At 56.2% G+C, this 19,019-nt stretch overlaps 1 protein-coding gene across 5 annotated transcripts; it reads left to right on the top strand.

The window, feature by feature from the left end:
- Positions 1 to 387: 387 nt before the first annotated feature.
- On the top strand, positions 388 to 16,220 carry THOP1 (thimet oligopeptidase 1). 5 transcript variants are annotated; one of them, XM_030540328.1, is made up of 14 exons: positions 390 to 765; positions 1,884 to 2,087; positions 4,217 to 4,365; positions 4,933 to 5,040; positions 5,774 to 5,876; positions 6,270 to 6,430; positions 6,928 to 7,063; positions 7,150 to 7,516; positions 8,399 to 8,600; positions 9,197 to 9,383; positions 9,728 to 9,856; positions 10,465 to 10,601; positions 10,852 to 11,030; positions 15,278 to 16,220. In XM_030540328.1, exons 1-13 carry the CDS (start codon positions 456 to 458, stop codon positions 11,008 to 11,010), a joined length of 2,352 nt encoding a protein of 783 aa, XP_030396188.1. In that variant the 5' UTR covers positions 390 to 455; the 3' UTR covers positions 11,011 to 11,030; positions 15,278 to 16,220. The 5 variants fall into 5 exon arrangements, with proteins under 5 accessions (XP_030396192.1, XP_030396188.1, XP_030396189.1 ...); XM_030540329.1 differs by having other exon boundaries at positions 10,852 to 11,028; positions 14,775 to 16,220; XM_030540331.1 differs by lacking the exon at positions 15,278 to 16,220 and adding an exon at positions 13,232 to 14,768 and having other exon boundaries at positions 10,852 to 11,028.
- The last annotated feature ends 2,799 nt before the right edge of the window (positions 16,221 to 19,019 follow it).

The raw sequence follows: 19,019 nt of genomic DNA on the forward strand, positions 1-19,019 counted from the left end.
CCCCCCAGCACCGTGACCCCCTCAGCCCCCCCCGAGCTGGGCTCGCGCTGCCCCCCCCAGCACCGTGCCCCCCTCAGCCCCCCCCGAGCTGGGCTCCCGCTGCCCCCCCCCAGCACCGTGCCCCCCTCAGCCCCCCCCGAGCTGGGCTCGCGCTGCCCCCCCCAGCACCGTGCCCCCCGCAGCCCCCCCGGAGCTGGGCTCCCGCTGCCCCCCCCAGCACCGTGCCCCCCTCAGCCCCCCCCGAGCTGGGCTCGCGCTGCCCCCCCCAGCACCGTGCCCCCCTCAGCCCCCCCCGAGTTGGGCTCCCGCTGCCCCCCCAGCACCATGCCCCCCTCAGCCCCCCCCCGAGCTGGGCTCCCGCTGCCCCCCCAGCACCATGCCCCCCTCAGCCCCCCCCCGAGCTGGGCTCCCGCTGCCTCCCCCCAGTGCTGTTGCCCGCAGAGAGCAGTTCCCCCATGGGGGGGGCAGGATCAGGACCCTGGTCCTGTCGGGGGGGGCTGTGCCCTCTCGGGGGGGGGTCCCTGGGCTGCCCCCCTGCGGAGGCCAGGCCACTGCAGTGGCCACCCCCGCAGCCCTCCCCGGGGCCGGCCAAGCGCGGTCCTCCACCCTCCCAGAATCCTTCACGTCGCCCGCTTCTCTCCGCCCCTTCTCTGTGGCTGAGCAGGACCCAGGGCAGGTTCCCGTGCGTGGGGCTGCGCCGCGCGTCTGGCAGTGGGGTAGCAGGATCAGGCCCGCTGGATCCGCACGCCATGGCTCCCCCCACAGGTACCCCCCCGCTGGGGAGGCGGGGCCAGGGAGGGGGGCTGCGTGGGGCAGGGGGAGATGGCTCTGGGGTGGGGGTTGGGCATGGAGGGGAGAGGTTGTGGAGACGGGGGGGTGTAGGGTGAGGGGAGTAGGGCGCAGGGAGAGGGTATGGGGTTAGGGAGGGCTGGCAGTGTGGGGGGGGGAGGGAGAGCAGCGAGATCAATGTTGGGCTTGGGGAAGCAGTGTTTGGGGTCGAGGGCTGGGGGAAGGAGGATGGGAAGTTGGGATGGGGGGCAGAGTAAAGGAGATGGGAACGGGAAGCCGGGGTGCAGGGAATGGGAAGCAGTGAGGCAGGTTTTGCTAGAATTCGATGATTGTAAGTTGGCGAGACAAGGTGCGTGAGGTGATACCTTTTATTGCACCAACTCCAGTTGAGTATAAAGTTTCACCTACCTTATCTCTCTCATACCCAGGGACCAGCTCAGCTGCAGTGGAGATCACTTGTAAATCAGAAGCTTTCCAATCCATATTGCTCTCTTTCTTTCCCTCTAATTTGGGCATCTGCTCCCGACTCTCTATTTAAACTTCCCCTGCAAATAAGGAGAGACTCGTCCCCAACTTGTAAACTTGCGGGGCTGGAGTGAGAGAAAGCTCACTGCTGTGGAGTTACTCCCAGCAGAGTCTGGGCGGCAGCTCTGCAGCTGGGTCTGCTGCAGTCACTGGTCTCATTAAGGCTACACTGAGGTGCTAAGGTGTAATCTTCCCATCACCTACCCCCTGCTGCACCAGTTCTTTGTCATTCTTTATGTGTGTTACTTTCCCCCCAAACCAAAGTTTCAAAGCTCCTCTACAGATCTCTGCCAGCCCTCCTGCCATGTGTCTGATTGAGGGCGGGGTAATTAAGGGGTCAAGTTTTGGTTAAGGGGTTGCCATAAATGAGGGGATGAAACATTGACTGGAAACAGTTCCGTTTACTCTTTGGTTCAAACAGATCGACTTTTCTTCTGAGCCTGTTACAGGGCATCTGTGGTATTTGCCAGACCTGTCTTTTGAGTCCCTGCCTTATTAATCTGCGGGTGAGTTCACCACACTCTTCTAGGGCAATATCTTACATGTAGATCTCTTTCCTACCTGTTCAGGTAACGTTGTGGACAGCCAGTCCCACAGACCCCCAGTGAACCGACTAAGATGGGACCTGACAGCAGAGCAAATAGAAAACATGACTGTGGAGCTGCTAGAAAGGAGCAAGCAGGTGTATGACCGAGTGGGCTCCCAGGAACAGGGGGAGGTCTCCTATGAAAATACCCTCAAAGCTCTGGCTGATGTGGAGGTGGAATATACAGGTATGTGGACAAACAGGATTTGGCTGTTTTCTGGAACCCTCTATTGCTCTTGTCAGTAGCTGAGTGCTTTTTAGATCTTGTGCATCTCTAGTGTCTAGAATCATTGGGTTTTCCTAGCATAGCTCCACCAGCCTCTCTCTTACATGTCCTCGTTGGGGTTTATACAGTGGGGCATAACTAGGAAGAATGGGATGGAATTGGATGGGAAACAGAGACAGAATGTCAGGAAATATCTGCCTGATGGTGACTTGGCAGTGAGATGGTTTCCAAGAGGAGCTGCTGGAAGTGATTTTTAAAAGCAGCACTTAGGACTTTGGAGTTGCCTGTTGTTGCAGTATCTGGACAGAGGGTAGACAGTGTGCTGTAGGAAACAACCAGGCATCGGCAGAAAGATGATTGAGGGACTAGGGCTTTTCCATCTCTAGCTTCTATGATCAGATGTGGGAGGACACACATGGGGGTGAGCTCCCTTCTCTGTGTAAACAATGTCTTTCTTTTTAGAACTACAGCTAAAATGCTGTGAAAAAATAACACTGTTTATAAATGAAGCTGGCCTCAGGGTAACACCTGTTTATTCTCAATCAGACAACCTTCCCTGCTCGCAGTATCTTTTCCCCAGTCTGACCACCGATGGTGCAAGGGAAGTGTCATGAGTTTGCACCTTCTCTGATTTTTCCACACAAAAAAAAAGTGGGTGGGGGGGGGTTGGAATTCCTTACTAAGCAGAGATAGTGTTAACATCCACAGACCTGTCAGCCCTTTCCTGGCACACCCCAATTCTTTGCTCAACAGAGAATTCTTATGGTGGGTCTATGGGGACAGCAGGGCCCTGCTGCAGGGTTTTGTTGTTCAGGGCCGCATAGAAGTTGTGGTAAGGGATATACTCCCTGCCTTTGCCTTCTGAAGTGGAAATGGGCAAGGAGAAAACAGGCTGTGGATATGGAGGCTTTGAGAAGCATCCACGCTAGAACTGCATTGTTTTAAAATGTGATTATTTGAGGTTTTGTTTTTTTTAGTCCGTCTCAAAAGACCTTCCTAACAATTAAACAATCAACAAGATCAGACTTTGGAGCACCTCCCCAAACCAAAGCACCTTCCCCCACCCTGTTGTCTTTGGCGAAAATCCAACCCTGCTGGACTTTATCTATATTAGCCATTCCCTGACCTGCAGCAAACCCTGGGGTGGGTCCAGCTGAGCAGAGCTAGGTAACCCAGTTCTTTGTATGATGCAGCGTCTGGTGCGGATTGCCCCGGTGAGGAGTTACAGTAATGAGGTTTGCTGCGTGAGGTGTCCCCCTTGAGGCAGATCCGGCACCCACAACAAAGTCACTGTGATCTTTAGGAGGGGAGAACTAGGGACTCTGTGACTGCTAGGTGCCTTGCTGGCTTGGCACAGGCATTCTCCATGCCAGTTCTGCGGTGATAGCTGGGTGCATCCTTCCCAGCCCACGCTGAGGGAGAGTCTCAGGGCCCAATCCTGAACCCCCAAGTTCCTGGGTGTGGCCAACTGGATGTATGGGTATTTCCTGATTAACCAGCAGTGCTCTGTCGAACCCTGTCTCTCTGGTTAAGCAGACAGCAGTGATTGTGCATAGGGCAGCATCTTCTAACAGGGACACATCATCTGGCTTCCACAGCATCATAGGATTTCACCTAGAACTATGGCTTGAATTCTAGTGCTCATGAAAAATGGGAGACAGGTGGCACCGGTCAGATCCAGGAGTTAGGTGGGCAACCACTGTGCGAGCTTCCCCACACCCCTCTGCCTGTGTGTCATGGCAGGCTGAGTCCCAGGCCATTTCCAAAGGGACAGGTGTCACCAACACCCCACACAGTACTGCCAAACAGAGCCATACGATGCTTTCTATATGACACACAGATCTGGCTCTGAGACTAGGAGGCTCAACAGAGATGTCAAGGACTGAATGAGCTGCGACGGATCGAACTCCTTGCTAGAAGGGGTTGTTCCGGGTGAGGTGTGGGACGTGCCGGTGGGAGCAACCTGCCTTGTCCCTGCTTGGGCTGTGTGTTAGGCTCCAGACTGTGAAACTGGTACCTACTTCAAACACTAACCCTGTAGCGCTCCGGGGCCCTTGCTACAGTCTGAGCTCCTGGCTTTGTCGTTTCAGTTCAGAGGAACATGCTGGACTTCCCCCAGCATGTCTCCCCTTGCAAAGATATCCGCACGGCCAGCACGGAGGCAGACAAAAAGCTCTCGGATTTCGACGTGGAGATGAGCATGAGGCAGGACGTGTACCAGAGGATCGTCTGGCTCCAGGTTCAGAGGAAGGGGGGAAGGATAACCTGGGTGGCTCACAGTGCTGAGAAGACAACAGGCCCAGCATCCCAACAGGGAGTATACAAGGACCTCCCTATCATTTCAATGAGTCCCTCTCCCTACTGTCTGTCCTATTACAATGTGAGGGCAATATCGTTTAGTAGTTAAAACAAAAGACTGGGGAATTGAGGCTTCTGGATCTAGTCTCAGCTCTGATGCACTGTGTGAGCTTGAGAAGCCCCATCCCTTTGTTGTGCCTCAGTTTCCTCATCTTTAAAATGAGGCTGATGACCTTGACCTACATCCCATGGAGGCTCAGGGTTGGCTAATGATTTGTAAAGTTGGGATCTATGCTGAAAATAATCTAGTGGGAACCAGCCTCTTGAATCTAACCCTTCTACAGGGGGGTGTTTCCTCTAGTTCGGGGTCCGCAGACATTGAAACAGACCATGCGTAGGACCTACACAAATAACTTGCTGTGGCTGCGTCACAGCTGTAGATTAGCAAACCCCTCTCCCTGCACTGTCGCCCCTTCAGCTCTGGATGCTCCCCCTTTTTGTCTGACAGGAGAAAGCGGAAAGTGCTTCCCTGAGGCCAGAAGCGAAGAGATATCTAGAGAGGCTGATTAAACTGGGTAAACGAAATGGCCTTCACCTCCCGGAGGAGACGCAGGAGGTGAGACTGTCACTAGTGTGGTAAATAGCTGTACAGGGGGTGGCTACGGCTAAAGGAGTGTGATCTTGTGGCTAGACCAGAAGGCTGTCAGCCCGGACTCCTGGGTTCTATTCCTGGCTCTGTCACTGACTCAGGGCAAGTGCAGTTTTCCCTCCTGTAAGGTGGGGATAATGGCACCTGTCAGTCTGGGGAGCTAATCTCTGTACCCTTTGGGATCCCGGGCTGAAGAGAGTCAAAGTAGAATGTAGCAACCTAGGAATGACAGCAGCTCCCAGCCCGAGAGCAATGGTAACGTGAAGTTTGCATGTGAGGGGCAGAGGTTCTGTAAGGAAGCTGGGAAACAGTGAGCAGATTTAGCTTGACTAGGGTAACCCGCATCTCATGGGCTGCACTGCGGCAGAAAGGGCTAGAGGGCAGTTGAGGGACTTGACAAGCAGGGGAAATGAAATTAGCCGATGGCTGGATGGACCTTGAACACTCACCGCTCCTTGAGTTGGCCACAAACAGACGGGCCCGGGGCGTGATGGCTGGGTTTCCACCAGGCATGAGCAGAGATTGCCTGTCCTGGGTTGAGATCTCTGTATCTCTGCACAGCCGGCCCTGTTTGGAGAGAAGCCAGTAACAGGGAACCGGGTGCGCACAGAACTGACCACGCATGGCAAACACTGATGCTCAGCTTCCTCCCCCAATTTAGTTGTGCCTGATGACGTGTCTCTATATATTTTTTCAAAAGAAAATCAAAGCCATTAAGAAAAGGCTGAGCCTGCTCTGCATCGACTTCAACAAGAACCTGAATGAAGACACCACCTATCTGCCCTTCTCCAAGGAGGAACTGGGTAAGGGCTGCTCGCGGTCGAGGACCCAGGCCTACTGGCACCTCCAGGAAGGTTTGCTTCTCCTGACGCTAAGGCTCCAGGCATTGGTTCGTCTCCCTTCTGTGACGATAACCCGTCTCCGAGCTCGCTCTCTAACTGCTCGATCAAGCGGAAATCTGCCAGTAGAAATAACTGGCAGCTGCTGCTGGCCCGAGCTTGCTTCGGTCCAGGTGAAGCAGCGGGAGAGTTGCCAGTTACACCCAGCTACAAAGCCCCTTTTGGCTGGTGTGCTCACCCGTTTGCAGGGAAGATGTACCTTCCTGTGCTTCCTGACTAAGCCGCCCCAGAGCGCCCTGCGGGGATCTGCAGGTAATCCTCAAAGTCCACCCGTCTTTGTCTCCTCTCCTTCTCCAGGGGGGCTCCCCGAGGACTTCCTGAACTCCCTGGAGAAGACAGAGGATGGCAAGCTGAAGGTCACCCTGAAGTACCCGCACTATTTCCCCCTCATGAAGAAATGCTACTTGCCTGAGACAAGGAGGAAGGTGGAGGAAATGTTCAACTCCAGGTGCAAGGAGGTAGGTGGAGGAAAGTTTTGGGGCAGATCTCCTGAGCACGCAAACCTGCTAGCTTAGAGCACAGCACTGGCTTTCACCCTAAGCCACAGCCTCCCATCCCAGCCATTGATGTGGGAACCAAGCGCCAGAGAGTGTTTCCATATGTAGGTCACTAGTGCCAGTTGTGGCCTGGAGCCCCTTGGTGTCACACTGGCCAAGATCAGTGGCGTCTGCAGGGCACCATCATCTGAGGACAGTTCAGTGGCCCAGGGGCCTGCGCCACCCAACCCACCATCCCAATGAGCATTCTCAGTGGAGAAGCCAAGGGTTTGAATGAGTGATGGAGGCTCTGGCTGGGCTGTCTGGTTTTGTGGGGGTCCTAGCCTAGCCTTTGGGTATGAGGGGACTAACCTGCTGCTGCTTTCCTGGGGTGGCTGCTCTGTTCCACCTCGGCCTTCGTGCCTCCTCTCTGCCCAGTACTTCCAGCTCCACAAGCTGAGCTTTCTCCTTTGTTGCAGGAGAACTACTTGATCCTCAAGGAACTGGTGGACCTGCGGGCTCAGAAATCCAACCTCCTGGGCTTCGACACTCATGCTGATTTCGTGCTGGAAATGAACATGGTGAAAACCAGCAAGACCGTGGCTTCCTTCTTAGGTACCGCACCTGGCTTTGGAAAGGGAGGGGCTGGGTTTTCCGGCACACCCTGCTCTCATGCTTCTTCCCCCTCTTGGTCTGTCCAGATGAGCTGGCCCAGAAGCTGAAGCCGCTTGGGGAGAAGGAACGGGCCGTGATCCTGGACCTGAAGAAGAAAGAGTGCAAGAAGCGGGACTTGGAGTTTGACGCCTGCATCAACGCGTGGGACATGCGCTACTACATGAACCAGGTGGAGGAGACCAAGTACAGCGTGGACCAGAACCTGCTGAAGGAGTATTTCCCCATGCAGGTGGTCACCGCTGGCCTGCTGGAGATCTACCAGGAGCTGCTGGGCCTGAACTTCCACCTGGAGGAGCATGCCCAGGTCTGGCACGAGGACGTCCAGCTCTACTCGGTGAAGGACATCGCCTTGGGCAAGACCATTGGGCAGTTCTACCTGGATTTGTACCCCCGGTGAGCCCCCCGTCACACCAGAGCGAGGGAGATGGGCTTAGGGCCGGATCCTGCAGGGCCCCTTGGGGACGGTGGATCTTGCAACCCAGGCACATGGGGGAAACTCCTGCGCCCCCTTTGGAGTGACAGGAGTCTGTCTGCAGGAGGGTTCTGGGCTCTGGACTCCTTCCCAGTGTGACTGTGGAGCCGGTTGCCTATGGCTAGTCGGGCAGTGTGTATGGTGCTGCCTCTTGAGGGCAGGAGTTGTTTGTGGCTCTCTCCTTGTGCCACCTGTCCCTGGCAGTACATCAGCATTGCCCGCCTGCCTCTCAGAGCGGCCTTAGCTTTATCCCTGCAATCAGCAGGGCCTGACTACAAGGTGACGGCGTATGGTGCTGAGTGGGGTTTCCCACCGTCACCTAGAAGCTCTCCATTGTGCCTTGCTCTGGGGTGTGTTCCTTGTCTAACACCTCCATCAGGCCCAGCCCTGGGGTGTTTTCCCCATCCCTTCTGAGCTGCAGTGGCAGCCACCCCCACAGCTGCCAGAGAAGCCCTGAATCCCACATCCCTACAGCCTCTCTTTTCTCTCTGGTGGGTGCCTGACCTCCTCTCCCACCAAAGAAGCACGACAAGCGCTGAACATCCAGTTACCCTATATAACTCACCCTGGGGAGATGGCATCTGGGGGGCTTCGCCATCCCAAACCACTTGCTAGGGTCAGCTTGAGTTCTGCTATGGGATTGGATCTGTACCTTGACGCCGATGGAGAAGGAACAGGAGTGCGGTTGGTCCGGCCAATCCCAGCGAGCACTTGACCTGCACGAATCCGTCAGTGCCTGGTAGGCTCTCTGGGTGACGAGGCTGGGCTGGATTCCGTCTGACAGTCTCCTCCACCCACTCCAGGGAGGGGAAGTACGGGCACGCGGCCTGCTTTGGCCTGCAGCCAGGCTGCCTGCTGCCGGACTCCAGCCGGCAGATCTCCGTTGCTGCCATGGTAGCCAACTTCACCAAGCCCACGCCGGACGCACCGTCCCTGCTGCAGCACGACGAGGTGGAGACCTACTTCCATGAGTTCGGCCATGTCATGCACCAGCTCTGCTCGCAGGTAAGGGCAGGGCCGCATGGGGGGCAGTGGGACTCTGGCTCCTCCTAGTGCCACAGAACATTGCAAGGGAGATGACTGGAGCACTGGCCACAGCCAGGCAGAGAGCAAGGGGTGCAGACATCCTTCTGCACTGCTCTGCCCGTGCCTCTTGATCCTGACCCGCAGCTCCTCCTGCTAACCCAGCCATGGGCCCCCCACCATCACCGCTCTGCCGGTGCCCCTCAATCCCGAGCTGCAGCTCCTCCAACACGCTGCTGTCCCACCCAACTCTGCCCATGAGCCGCAGCTCCCACTTTGCCAATCCATTGTCACACTCACGTGGGAGCTGACTGTTGTGTCACGCAGTGCGGTGACTTGGGACAAGCCTGAGAGCAGCAAGCTCATCTCACTTATGATGGAGGCTCTACATTCCAATCTCCATGGTTGCCAAGCCCGGTCATTTAATTGGGGGCTTCCGGTGGCCAGCTGGGGCCATTCTGCTGGGTTGGGTTATTCCTCACCCCTAGGTGGGCACTGCCTGGGGCAGGGGGGATCTGGGTCACTACTCTGTCCCCGCTCTGACTGGGTTGTATTGTAACAGCATGTGTCTCTTGTAGGCAGAGTTTGCCATGTTCAGCGGGACCCATGTGGAGCGGGACTTTGTTGAAGCCCCGTCTCAGATGCTGGAGAACTGGGTGTGGGAGAAGGAGCCCCTGGTGCGCATGTCCAAACACTACAAAACTGGCAGTCCCATGCCCGACGAACTGCTGGAGAAGCTCATCCAATCCAGGCAGGCGAACACAGGTAGGAGCCATGGTACTCCGCCCCCCCTCCCGAATTGGGGTCAGCCTTGTCTCGCCCCTCTGCTGTGCTGGGTGGGGTTGGCAGGGAAGGAACCTACTTGTGATCATTAGCAGTCATGGGGCAGGAGGGGCTGCAGGTCCGGATTGAGGGGCGTGAGTGGGGGGCTCAGCACTAGAATAGTGGGAGGTTGCAGGACAGGCTTGGTGGGGAGGTCTTGGCAGAGCTTGGAGGGTGGGGAGCAGGCACTCTCAGCAGTCTCTGCCGGCTGTTACCCACCCACCGTGGCCTCCCTGCGGAGGCGCTGTCTGGCTCACCCTTTGGCTCCCTCTCCACTCTTGTGACAGGGCTGTTCAACTTGCGTCAGATCGTCCTGGCGAAGGTGGACCAGGCCCTTCACACCCAGACGAAGGCAGACCCCGTGGAGGAGTACACCCGGCTGTGCGAGGAGGTGCTGGGCATCCCTGCCACCCCAGGTAGCCACCTGGCACTGATGGGCATGTTGGTTCTACAGGCTCTGGGGAGAGGGGCTTCTCTGAAGATCATGTCAAGGGGCAGGAGCTTTTCCTCTCTTCCTGGCCTCCTGCCTCCGCACGGTCCAGGGCAGACTCTCAAAACCTCCGGTGCCAGCTGGGCAAAAGACCAGCAGAAATGGCTCCTCTGTACCCCACAGCAGGGGGCTAGAGCCACTGGCTATTCCTAGCCCAAGCCTATAAAGGCAGTTTTGCTTCACTCTGCTTCCCCACTTGCCTTGGGCATGTCAGCCACAGTTAGGGCGGCATGTCCAGGAGCGCTGGGCTCGGGGAACAAGCCGTTCTCTCCATTGGGAGCAATGTTAAGCCAGTGCCGAGCATGGTGGAAAATCTCCCCCCGATGTTTTTCCCCCCTGAGATCACAGGGAAGTTGATTTGGTGCCTGGGCTGGTAAATTTCCACATCGGGTTTTTGCAGCTTGAATCAATGATGTAATCGTCCGTTGTCTCTCCCCTTCCCCTGCGCCTGCCCATTCCTCAGGCAGTTGTCTCAGTGCCCGACTCCTGCAGCATGTCTCATCAGCAGGCCACACATCTGTCTTAATTCCCAAGGTACGAACATGCTGGCCACGTTTGGCCACCTGGCTGGAGGCTACGATGCCCAGTACTATGGCTACCTCTGGAGTGAAGTGTATTCCATGGACATGTTCCACACGCGCTTCAAGCAGGAGGGGATCATGAACTGTAAGGTAATGGACGCTCCTGTCTGTCTGTCTCCCCAGTGTGCTGCCTGCTGTGGGAATAGCGGCCCCGCAGGAGGGATGAGGTGGTCCGTGGGGAGACCCTCCCTGGATGTAATCAGCCCAGAGCATGCAGAGGGGCTTAGCACAGGCAGCAGTATTGAGGGATGAGAGCGCTCTCCCTCGCTGGTCTCCCATGCCCTGATCCTTCCTCCCTCTCTGTCTCCCCTTCCCCCTCCCGGCCCGTCTCCCTCTGCAGGTGGGCATGGATTACAGGAACTACATCCTGCGTCCCGGAGGGTCCGTGGATGCGTGTGACATGTTGAGGAAGTTCCTGGGTCGAGACCCCAAGCAGGATGCCTTCCTGGCCAGTAAAGGACTGAAGGTTGAGTCCAGCTCACTGCCTTCTGCCTGCTGAAAACCCGCCCGCTGCCCTGTGAGTAGAGCCAGCTCCTGTGTCTGCGAACCCGTCCTCCTGAGCCAGAGAACCAAGCAGCACCAGACTCCTTTGTCATCCAAACACCCGCCGGGTGGGCTGACACCGCGGCTGCTCTTCATCCCCAGAGTGAACGTAGGGCCTCCAGCAGAGGGGTTTAGCTGTGGCGCTGCCATTTCCCCTCTCTGGAATGACAGCTGTGCCACAGGAAGGGCGGTGCAATCTGTCACCCTTTGGCGCGGGTGTGTGTGTGTGTGTGTTATAAGTAGCCCATACAAATTGGTTTAAAGCTGAAACTTTGCACCCACAGTGTCTGCACAAGGGTGCAGCTCAGGAAGGGGTGGGGGGGTGTTAAAAATTGGATTCACCATTTTAGAAGTGGCACCGTTGTTTAAGAGCTGAGAATTCCCCAGCCCTCCGCTTATTTTGTGCCCGAAGGTAGAATCGCGGCTCTGCCCTTAAAACAAACGAATAGAGAGAGAACTAAAGGGCAGGGAGGATTTGGGCTCGGTCTCCTCTCCAGTGGGCAGATTGGAAACCTCTGAATAAACCCAGCTGCGAGGCCAAGGTGTAAAAAGCCACAAAGTGCACTTGTGCTACCTTACTAGTCTCGCTCACCCCAAAAGGAATATTCCCCTCCACACTACAAGCCTGCCGGGCGGGTGGGGTGTTAGTCCCCTCCCGCCCCAGCATCACCACCTGGGTGGAGGAGACTCCACTCAGACCTTCCCCCCGTTTTGTTTTGAGCAAAGCAAATGAAATTCCAGCCCATGTCAGAAGGAGGCGCTGTCCCCTCTCCTCCTCTTCCTCCCCTGGTGGGTGAGTGTATTCAGAGCTGGAAGAGATCCCACCCTGCAAAGGAACCAAGCTCCCTCCTCTGGGCGGTCAATACTTCGCAAGCTCAGACGCTAACTACGCTGTCGGGGGTGTCAATATTGTTATATTACTGGGCCGCTGCAGCTCCGTAAGCAGAGGTTGGCGCAGGAAGCGGGGGCACAGACACAGGACAGCAACGTGGCCCACAGGGATATGAAGACCTAGGGGCTAGTGACCTGGCTGGGGATCCTTTGATGTCAGCCTGGGGGGCTGGTGAAAGTCAGCCGGCTCAGGGCCCTGTTTGCGCTGCAATGGAACCTGTGTGAGCAGTGCCTCCATCCGCCCCTGGGTACAGCCTAGTGCAGAGAGGCCAGTGCTGGCACCATGTGCCTCCCTCGCTGTCTGGCCGCCTCTAACCCTGCTCGCAGGCTGGCGTCAGAGGTGTTGGTCTGCCCCTGCAATCCAGGCGTCTGGCGGTGGGGCACTCAGACCCTCCACTGACTGACTGACGCATCTGTTATGAAACACTCCATTGTGTTGGAAGCAGTAGGCTGGGGCTGTGACGCAGTCCCTCCGCCCTGCCCTGAGATGGCTAACCGCTGTCTGTGCTCCTTTCAGCAAGGTCCCTTTTTGGTCTAGTGTTTTGCTGTGCTGCGTAAAACCAAGCAGGGAGACGATTCAGCTCCTTGTACAGTGATCCAGCTGAGTTGCATCATCTGCTCTCCCCGCTGCTTCTCCTCAGGGACGGTAGAAAACCACAGCAGATTCGCGCTAAAACTGTTCTCCCTCCATACCTGAAATTTCACGCCAGGCGTATTCTATAGCACTTGAGTTCTACGCTTGTATAGTCTAATACTAGATGTAAGATGGGGAGAGTCACTGGAAATATTTATTAGCTGTTTAATGTCAATTACTGCTGCTGCCGGACCAAGTGTTACAGAAAAGCCCTGTGAACTGCCGGGCAGGAATCTCACCTACTTCTTTAGCGGATGCTCTTTTAAGGACTGTAGCAAAGCGTGAATTCATTTAAATGGTACAAGCCTCCCACTAGGGTAAGATTTGAGGGATAAATGATTCTTATCCACACTCCCTTTTCCCTGTGCTTATGCCCCTTTTCTCTGTGCTTATGCCCTCTGTTGATCCATCTCTGTTCTAACTGCCTCTGCTAAATGGGGTTAAAAACCAAAATCCCAAATAACCAACCATTTTATTTTCTATCTGAAATTTCCCCCCAAACTCCCTCGCCCTGGGCAGGGAAAGGCGAGCGCAGAGAGAGGTGCAAAGTTTTTAAAAGTTGTCACTGAATTTGAGCTCCTCAATTGTGGGGGATCCAACTTGAGCCCCTCAGGGCTTGACTTTTCTTTTCTTTTCTTTTTTTTTCCCTGAGGGTGTTGATTTCAGCTGGAACTGTGGGTGCCCGGTGCTGCTGTTGGACCTTTCTGCCAACATGTGCCACTCTTGTCAAAAGAACAGCCATAGTTGTGTTTCTTGCTTCGGCTTAAAGGGTCCCCATTCATGTAAAACTCACACTTCTGCCTGGATTAAAAAATCTGGGGGTTGGTGGATATTTTCCCTATGTTTTCACTAGGGATGTAAATATTGGTTTAAAAAGTTAACTGATTAAGTGATTGAAATTCTATCGGTTAACTGGTTAACCATTAACTGATGTTCCTCTGGCAGGGCAGCAGGGTCTAGGGTCCTGCCGGGACCACTCCAGTCCACCTGATGCGGTGCTGTGTCCTGCTTGACACGGCTGGACCTGCTCCAGGTGTCCCACCCGGTCCAGCGCAGCCAGGGCTGGAGTCCCGCTGGCCGATGTGGCCAGCTGTGGGGCTTAACGGTTAAGGTCTGGTTAACAGTAAGCCTAATGCTTACTGGTTAACCTTTTACATCCCTTGTTTTCACCCCCACCCTGTGCATCTGACAGCAGGTCACGAAACTGATTTCAGTGGGGCCAGGATGTCACCCACCGTTCTGATCCTCTCTGGTCAGTTTGCCTTGTTGGGGGTTTCTCAGTAACAGGAGAGAGAAATATTTTGTTTCTTCACAAAGGATAACGAGGGTGTAAACAATCACCCAAATTGGAGAAGGCCCCAGGGATTGGGGTAGAAACTGCAACCGCTTGTGATTCTTCTCTTTTACCAGACTTGATTTCAGGATGTCTTTGCCCCTTTAACAACCTTCACATTTACCGTGCCCAGCTCAGGAGCTCGCCCCCAACCCATGCCCCGAGAAACAGCGACCACCCCTGTGCTGCTGTTAGGCAGCTGGGTGCAGCTCTGTCTGCAAATCCTGGCTGAGCAGATTTACGGGGAAGGGTTTTGGGCAGTGGGGAAGGATAGAAACCAAACTCTGGGAGTTTAGCTGCTTGTGGGAGATGGCAGGATCTGTCATTTGCAGGCCATCCCTGCCACCTCCTGACTTTCCAATTTTCCATTCTTCCTGATCTCCCTGTGTGCGGCTCATTCTCTAGTGGGTGAAGGTGAGACTTGTTTTCTGGTGCTTCTGTTGGCATGGTAGCTGCTGCAAACATGAACAATCAGGACAGGACCCCTGGCTGCAGTCCTGTCCAGCCCACCCTCTTTGAATTGCAAATCAGCCCCTCCTCTTAAGTTCCACCTTCAGCTTCCTTTGATTCTCTTTCCCTTCTCCTGCTGTGAACATCAGAAGGGCTCAGTGGCTGTTGCGTGGTGGTTACATCTCTGCTGTTACCCAGAGACCTATCGCCATGTACAGCCAAATGTGTTGAGGTGCTGAGCGCCCTGGACACAGGATTGGAATGTTATCTGCTGTAGAAATCTGGGCAGCGCCGTGGGATAGGTTCTGCTGGATCTCTTCGTTAGATCTTTGAAACAAAGCATCCCTCCCCCCCTTCAGATTGTTTTAAATTCTGCCCCCCCCCGCCCCCTTCTGTATTTATTTGTATAAAGGAATCGTGGCTTTTCCCCTCCCCCGCCTGGCTCAGTGTTCACCAAGAAAAATCCAGACACAGAAAAGGATCCGCAAAAATTGTTTCACAAAGCCATGCAGGTGAAACCACCTGTGCAGTCCTACCTCCCTGCCTCTTCTGGTGACCGGGGAAGGTGAGCGGATGTGGGATCCTTGCTCGCCAGCCCCTTCTTTGGCTCGGCCTCCCAGCCTTCCATCCCGGGGCTGGGTGTGTAAGAAGGGGTGTGGCCCCTTGGTGCCATTGTGCACTTTACATGCATTTTCTCTCCTCGTTCTAGACAGAAACTCTGTCCCTGGGCGTCTGTGCACACATGGCTCGTGGCTGTCATGTATCAGTGTCGGGGTAGGTTTCTTTAAGTGTCAAGTTTCTGGGATTAGGGATCTGCCTTTTGACCTCCTTCCCTGCCCCCTTAAACCCACATAGCTTTTTACTGACTAGGCTGGCATGGGATATAACTCTGCGCCTTCCTCTTCTCTAACAGACCTCTGTGCTGCTTCTCTCAGAGCTCGCCTTGGCAGTTTGCATGCAGGGGCTCGAATTCGGGTCCGGACCCTCCCTATCGTCCCACAGAACCCAGCAAACGCTGTGGCAATCTGCACTCAAGGCAGGCTCAGGACTGGAATAAGAGTGTGGCTCTAAACTGTTGGTAGCTGTGTGGTGCCCTCTCGAAGCAGGGAGTCCTTGTCCCTCACTTTCACTAACACTGGAATTGACTCACATGCCCCGTGACAAGGATCAAACCCATACTGCTGTGGGCACCTGGTCTCGGAGTGTGGCCGCTTTCCCCCTTGGCCCCGTTTCACTCTCTCTCGATCCAGCCGGGGCAGAGGTCAGGTTTGTTTTCCGTTAATCTTCTCCCAGGCCAGGGTGATGCGTGTGAGGTTTTGTAACAGTCACGTCCAGCACTGCTTGTTACCGGGGTCGGATTTTACATGTTCCTAGCACTAATAAAGAGTTTTTCTGAGCTGATGTCACTCAGTCTCTGCCAAGGCCTCCTCGTGAGAACGTTGGAGAAAGAGAAAGGAAAGGCGTCTGGTGGGACTTCAGCAGGACTCCTGGCTTGGTGAGAGCAAACCTCAGAATCTCTAATATATTTATCATCGCAGCATGGCTGGGCTGTTCTCCCCATTGTGCAGATGAGAGCATTGAGGCAGGGAGAGATTAAGTGGCTTGCCCCAGGTCACAGGGAGACTTCGGCAGACCAGGAATCGACCTGGGGCCTTCCCTGTCCTAAGTTAGCACTCATCAGCCTTTCTCCCTCTTTCCCACCCTTATACCTCCTTAAATTACAAGGTTGATCATTCTCCTGTGTGCTGCAGTTGCTCCTAGCAGCCCCATTCACGTGCCAGGGCTCACTGGTGCTAGGCCCTGTATAAACCCAGATAAAGAGCTGGGCCCTGCTCTGCAGAGCTTCTGCAGAATCAGACACTGAACAATCAAGTGTTTTATTCACAACCCAGGTCCTAAAATGTGTGTCATGGCTACACCTCTCCCCACGCGGGCCGTTCCCCGCTGCAGCACATTGCACGGTGCTGGGATCACGGGGGCTTTGAGCATGGATGTCTGGGGCTGGAGAAAGCGCTTCTCCCCTGCAGGGGGCAGCGTGCAGCTGCTTTCTGCCCCGTGCACTTCCCATGCAGATGTGTCTGGGCTTCGGGCATGTCCTTTAGTCTCCAGGACTCAGAGCTTGGGGCCTGGCCTGGCTTCTATTTTTGGAGCAGTTTAGGAGGGTGGCTGCTGTGGGGGAGAGGATCAGGTTTTCCCGTCCCAGCTGGAAGTCGGGACCACAAGGCGACGAGGCCTGCCACAGCTCTAGCGGGAATGCGGCTTCCCTGGCTAGCCAGGGCTAGACGGGAGGGATTCCAGAGCTCGCCGCCGTCTGGGCTTCTCCCACCCGAAATAAGGCGGGTGGGGCTGGGGCCGTGGGCAGGATCACCTTGGCCATCGCTGACCTTTGCATTCCTCTGTTCCTGTGCCTCTCCCCGAACCAACTCCCCCAGTGCAGCTTATCGCTTTACAAACAGCTCTGCGTGCTTGGCATGCGCCTGGACATTGTGTTCAGGCCGGGGGCAGCCGAGGCTCTGACGAAGTCAGCCAAAGAACCCCCTCTTCCACTCCTTGGGAGCTGGAGATGGGCTCTGCTATTTGTACCTCCTGACGGCCCCATCTGGGTCTTACCTGCAACTCTAGCTGGTGCGCCTGGGCCTCGTTCTAACCCTGGTGGGGCTGTCAGGCAGGCTGTGCCAAGCCAAGGAGGGGTGTCGCCTAGAGGTGGGGGCAGCCTGCACTCAGGCCTGCTCGGATCGCCGGGGATGCTCTTGCAGCCGGTTCCTCTGGCACATGCTGGAGCCCAGGAGCAGAAACCAAGGCAGATCTAGCTGCTCAATGGAGACTCTCCATCCCACAGCGAATCTGGCCCTCGTACAGCCCCTAGCGCAATGTGGCCTTCATCTCCCCAGGGCCCACCTGTGCCAGGCATGCTGTTTGCCAGCCTCCTACCTGCCTGCAGCTCTTATGCCATCCCCGGGGGCAGCTTTGTCTGCTGGGGGTGTTGGGGTCTGGCTGTTCTATGCCATGCCCCCTGCATGCCCTGGTGGTGAAAGAACCCAGCCCTGCAGCAGCACTCCGGTGGCACAACCGTGAACATGAGCCCTGCGGTGCCATGCTCCCTGCACCATGCAGCCTGCCAGCCCATGAGCTCTCTGGGTGGTGCCTGATTGTAATGGGGAAGGTTGGGCATTACCCCATGAGCAGTAGCAGCCTGGGGTATTTGCCCCCGTGTCAGGGCGTGTGGCATAGGGGGTGAATCCTAATACATGTGCCCACTCACTCTCTGGGGTGGCAGAAGGGGTCCCTAGTGGTTGGGGGGGGTGGAATGCCAGCCCCAAGCCTGATTTGTCCTGTCTGGTCTTTAATGGCTGCAATTTAAATAGCAGAGCCCAAATTAGCCCTGCCAGGCAGCCAGGGTGATTGGCCAGGCTTCAGTGCAGTGCGGGTATGAGCAGGCTACCTCTCTTCCAGTACCCAGGGCTCCCCCTCCATTGCTCCAGCTGGTCCTGCCAGGGAGGGATGTGACAGGCCGGGGCCTTAGGGAAATGGAGGCACAGCAAGGGGAAGAGACTCCCAGAAGCAGCAAGTGGGGGGGAGGGGGCAGGACCCTGGCTCTGGGCCCTGGCGTGTGAAACACCCACCTCCCTGGGCAGGGCTGTCACGCGGGGACATGGAGTGCTGCAGTGGAGACAGCCCCAGTGGGCGCCAGCCCCAGGGCACGAAGCGCCCAGCTAGGACCATGGGAGGGGGAAGGGCTTGGCAGGGCCAGGAAAGCCATGAAATGGGACTTGCTGCAGCGCTGGCCCCCTGGTCCTTGGCCTGTTCACAAGTGGGGGCTCGGGGGGGGCAGGGCGCATTCCTCCACCGTGTACGGCTGAAAGGGTCCGATAGCTCGTCACCGAGACCTTGTCGCACTCAAGGGGCTAATCCTCTGAACATGGGGCATGTGAGCTGGGCTCTGCATTCTTGGCAAGGGCCGGCCATGGGGGGGTTAGACACAGAAGAGCTCCTTATAGGGCCAGGGCTATGGGCCCCCACCCTGCCCAGCCATTGCCAGCAGCATTAGCTCATTCAGTTCCGTGCAGGCAGGGGACAAGCACCCGGGCTATAACCACTGGCCACCACTGCCAGCCCCCTGCACACCCAACACGTGTTCTCCTCTTCCTCCCGCTGCTTCCCCGGCCAAAAGCCAATGCCAGGGAGGATGGGGCCTTGGGGCTGGTTAGTCACGGCTCTGCCAGGCCAGGGCCTTTCGGAATCAGCAGCCGCCTGTTGTTACCCCCTCTGACCCCAGCTGGCTATGGAAGAGAGAGAGGCTTTTGCCCTACTTAGCGTGCGCCCCTATCGTTAGAGCTGGAATCTCCGGTTTCTCCGCTAAACACGTTAGCCAGAACGCGCACACGGGCATGGCCTCGTGTGCACGGATGCACAGAGACAGACGTGTGCATGTACCCAGGGGTGTGCGAGGCCAGGCAGACACAGCCGCATGGAGCCACCCAGATAAGTGCACGCCCAGATGCATGCGTGTACCCACACGTGTAAGAGCACACACGTGTAGAAACACACGCACACACACCCTGTGTCTGGCACCTCTGAGCCAGGCTTTCTGGCCTCCCCCATGGTCTCTGCTCAGTGCTGCCCCCTGCAGTTCATGTCCCACCAGGCGGCTGACGCA

Source organism: Gopherus evgoodei, chromosome 22 (genome assembly GCF_007399415.2).
Source record: "Gopherus evgoodei ecotype Sinaloan lineage chromosome 22, rGopEvg1_v1.p, whole genome shotgun sequence".
NCBI classification, from domain to species: Eukaryota; Metazoa; Chordata; order Testudines; family Testudinidae; genus Gopherus; species Gopherus evgoodei.

Coding starts and splice junctions, on each gene's coding strand:
- THOP1 (XM_030540328.1), top strand. CDS start 456: ATGGGGGGGGCAGGATCAGGACCCTGGTCCTGTCGGGGGGGGCTGTGC. Junction 6,431..6,927: donor TCAACTCCAGGTGCAAGGAG/GTAGGTGGAGGA, acceptor CCTTTGTTGCAG/GAGAACTACTTGATCCTCAA. Junction 7,517..8,398: donor TACCTGGATTTGTACCCCCG/GTGAGCCCCCCG, acceptor CACCCACTCCAG/GGAGGGGAAGTACGGGCACG.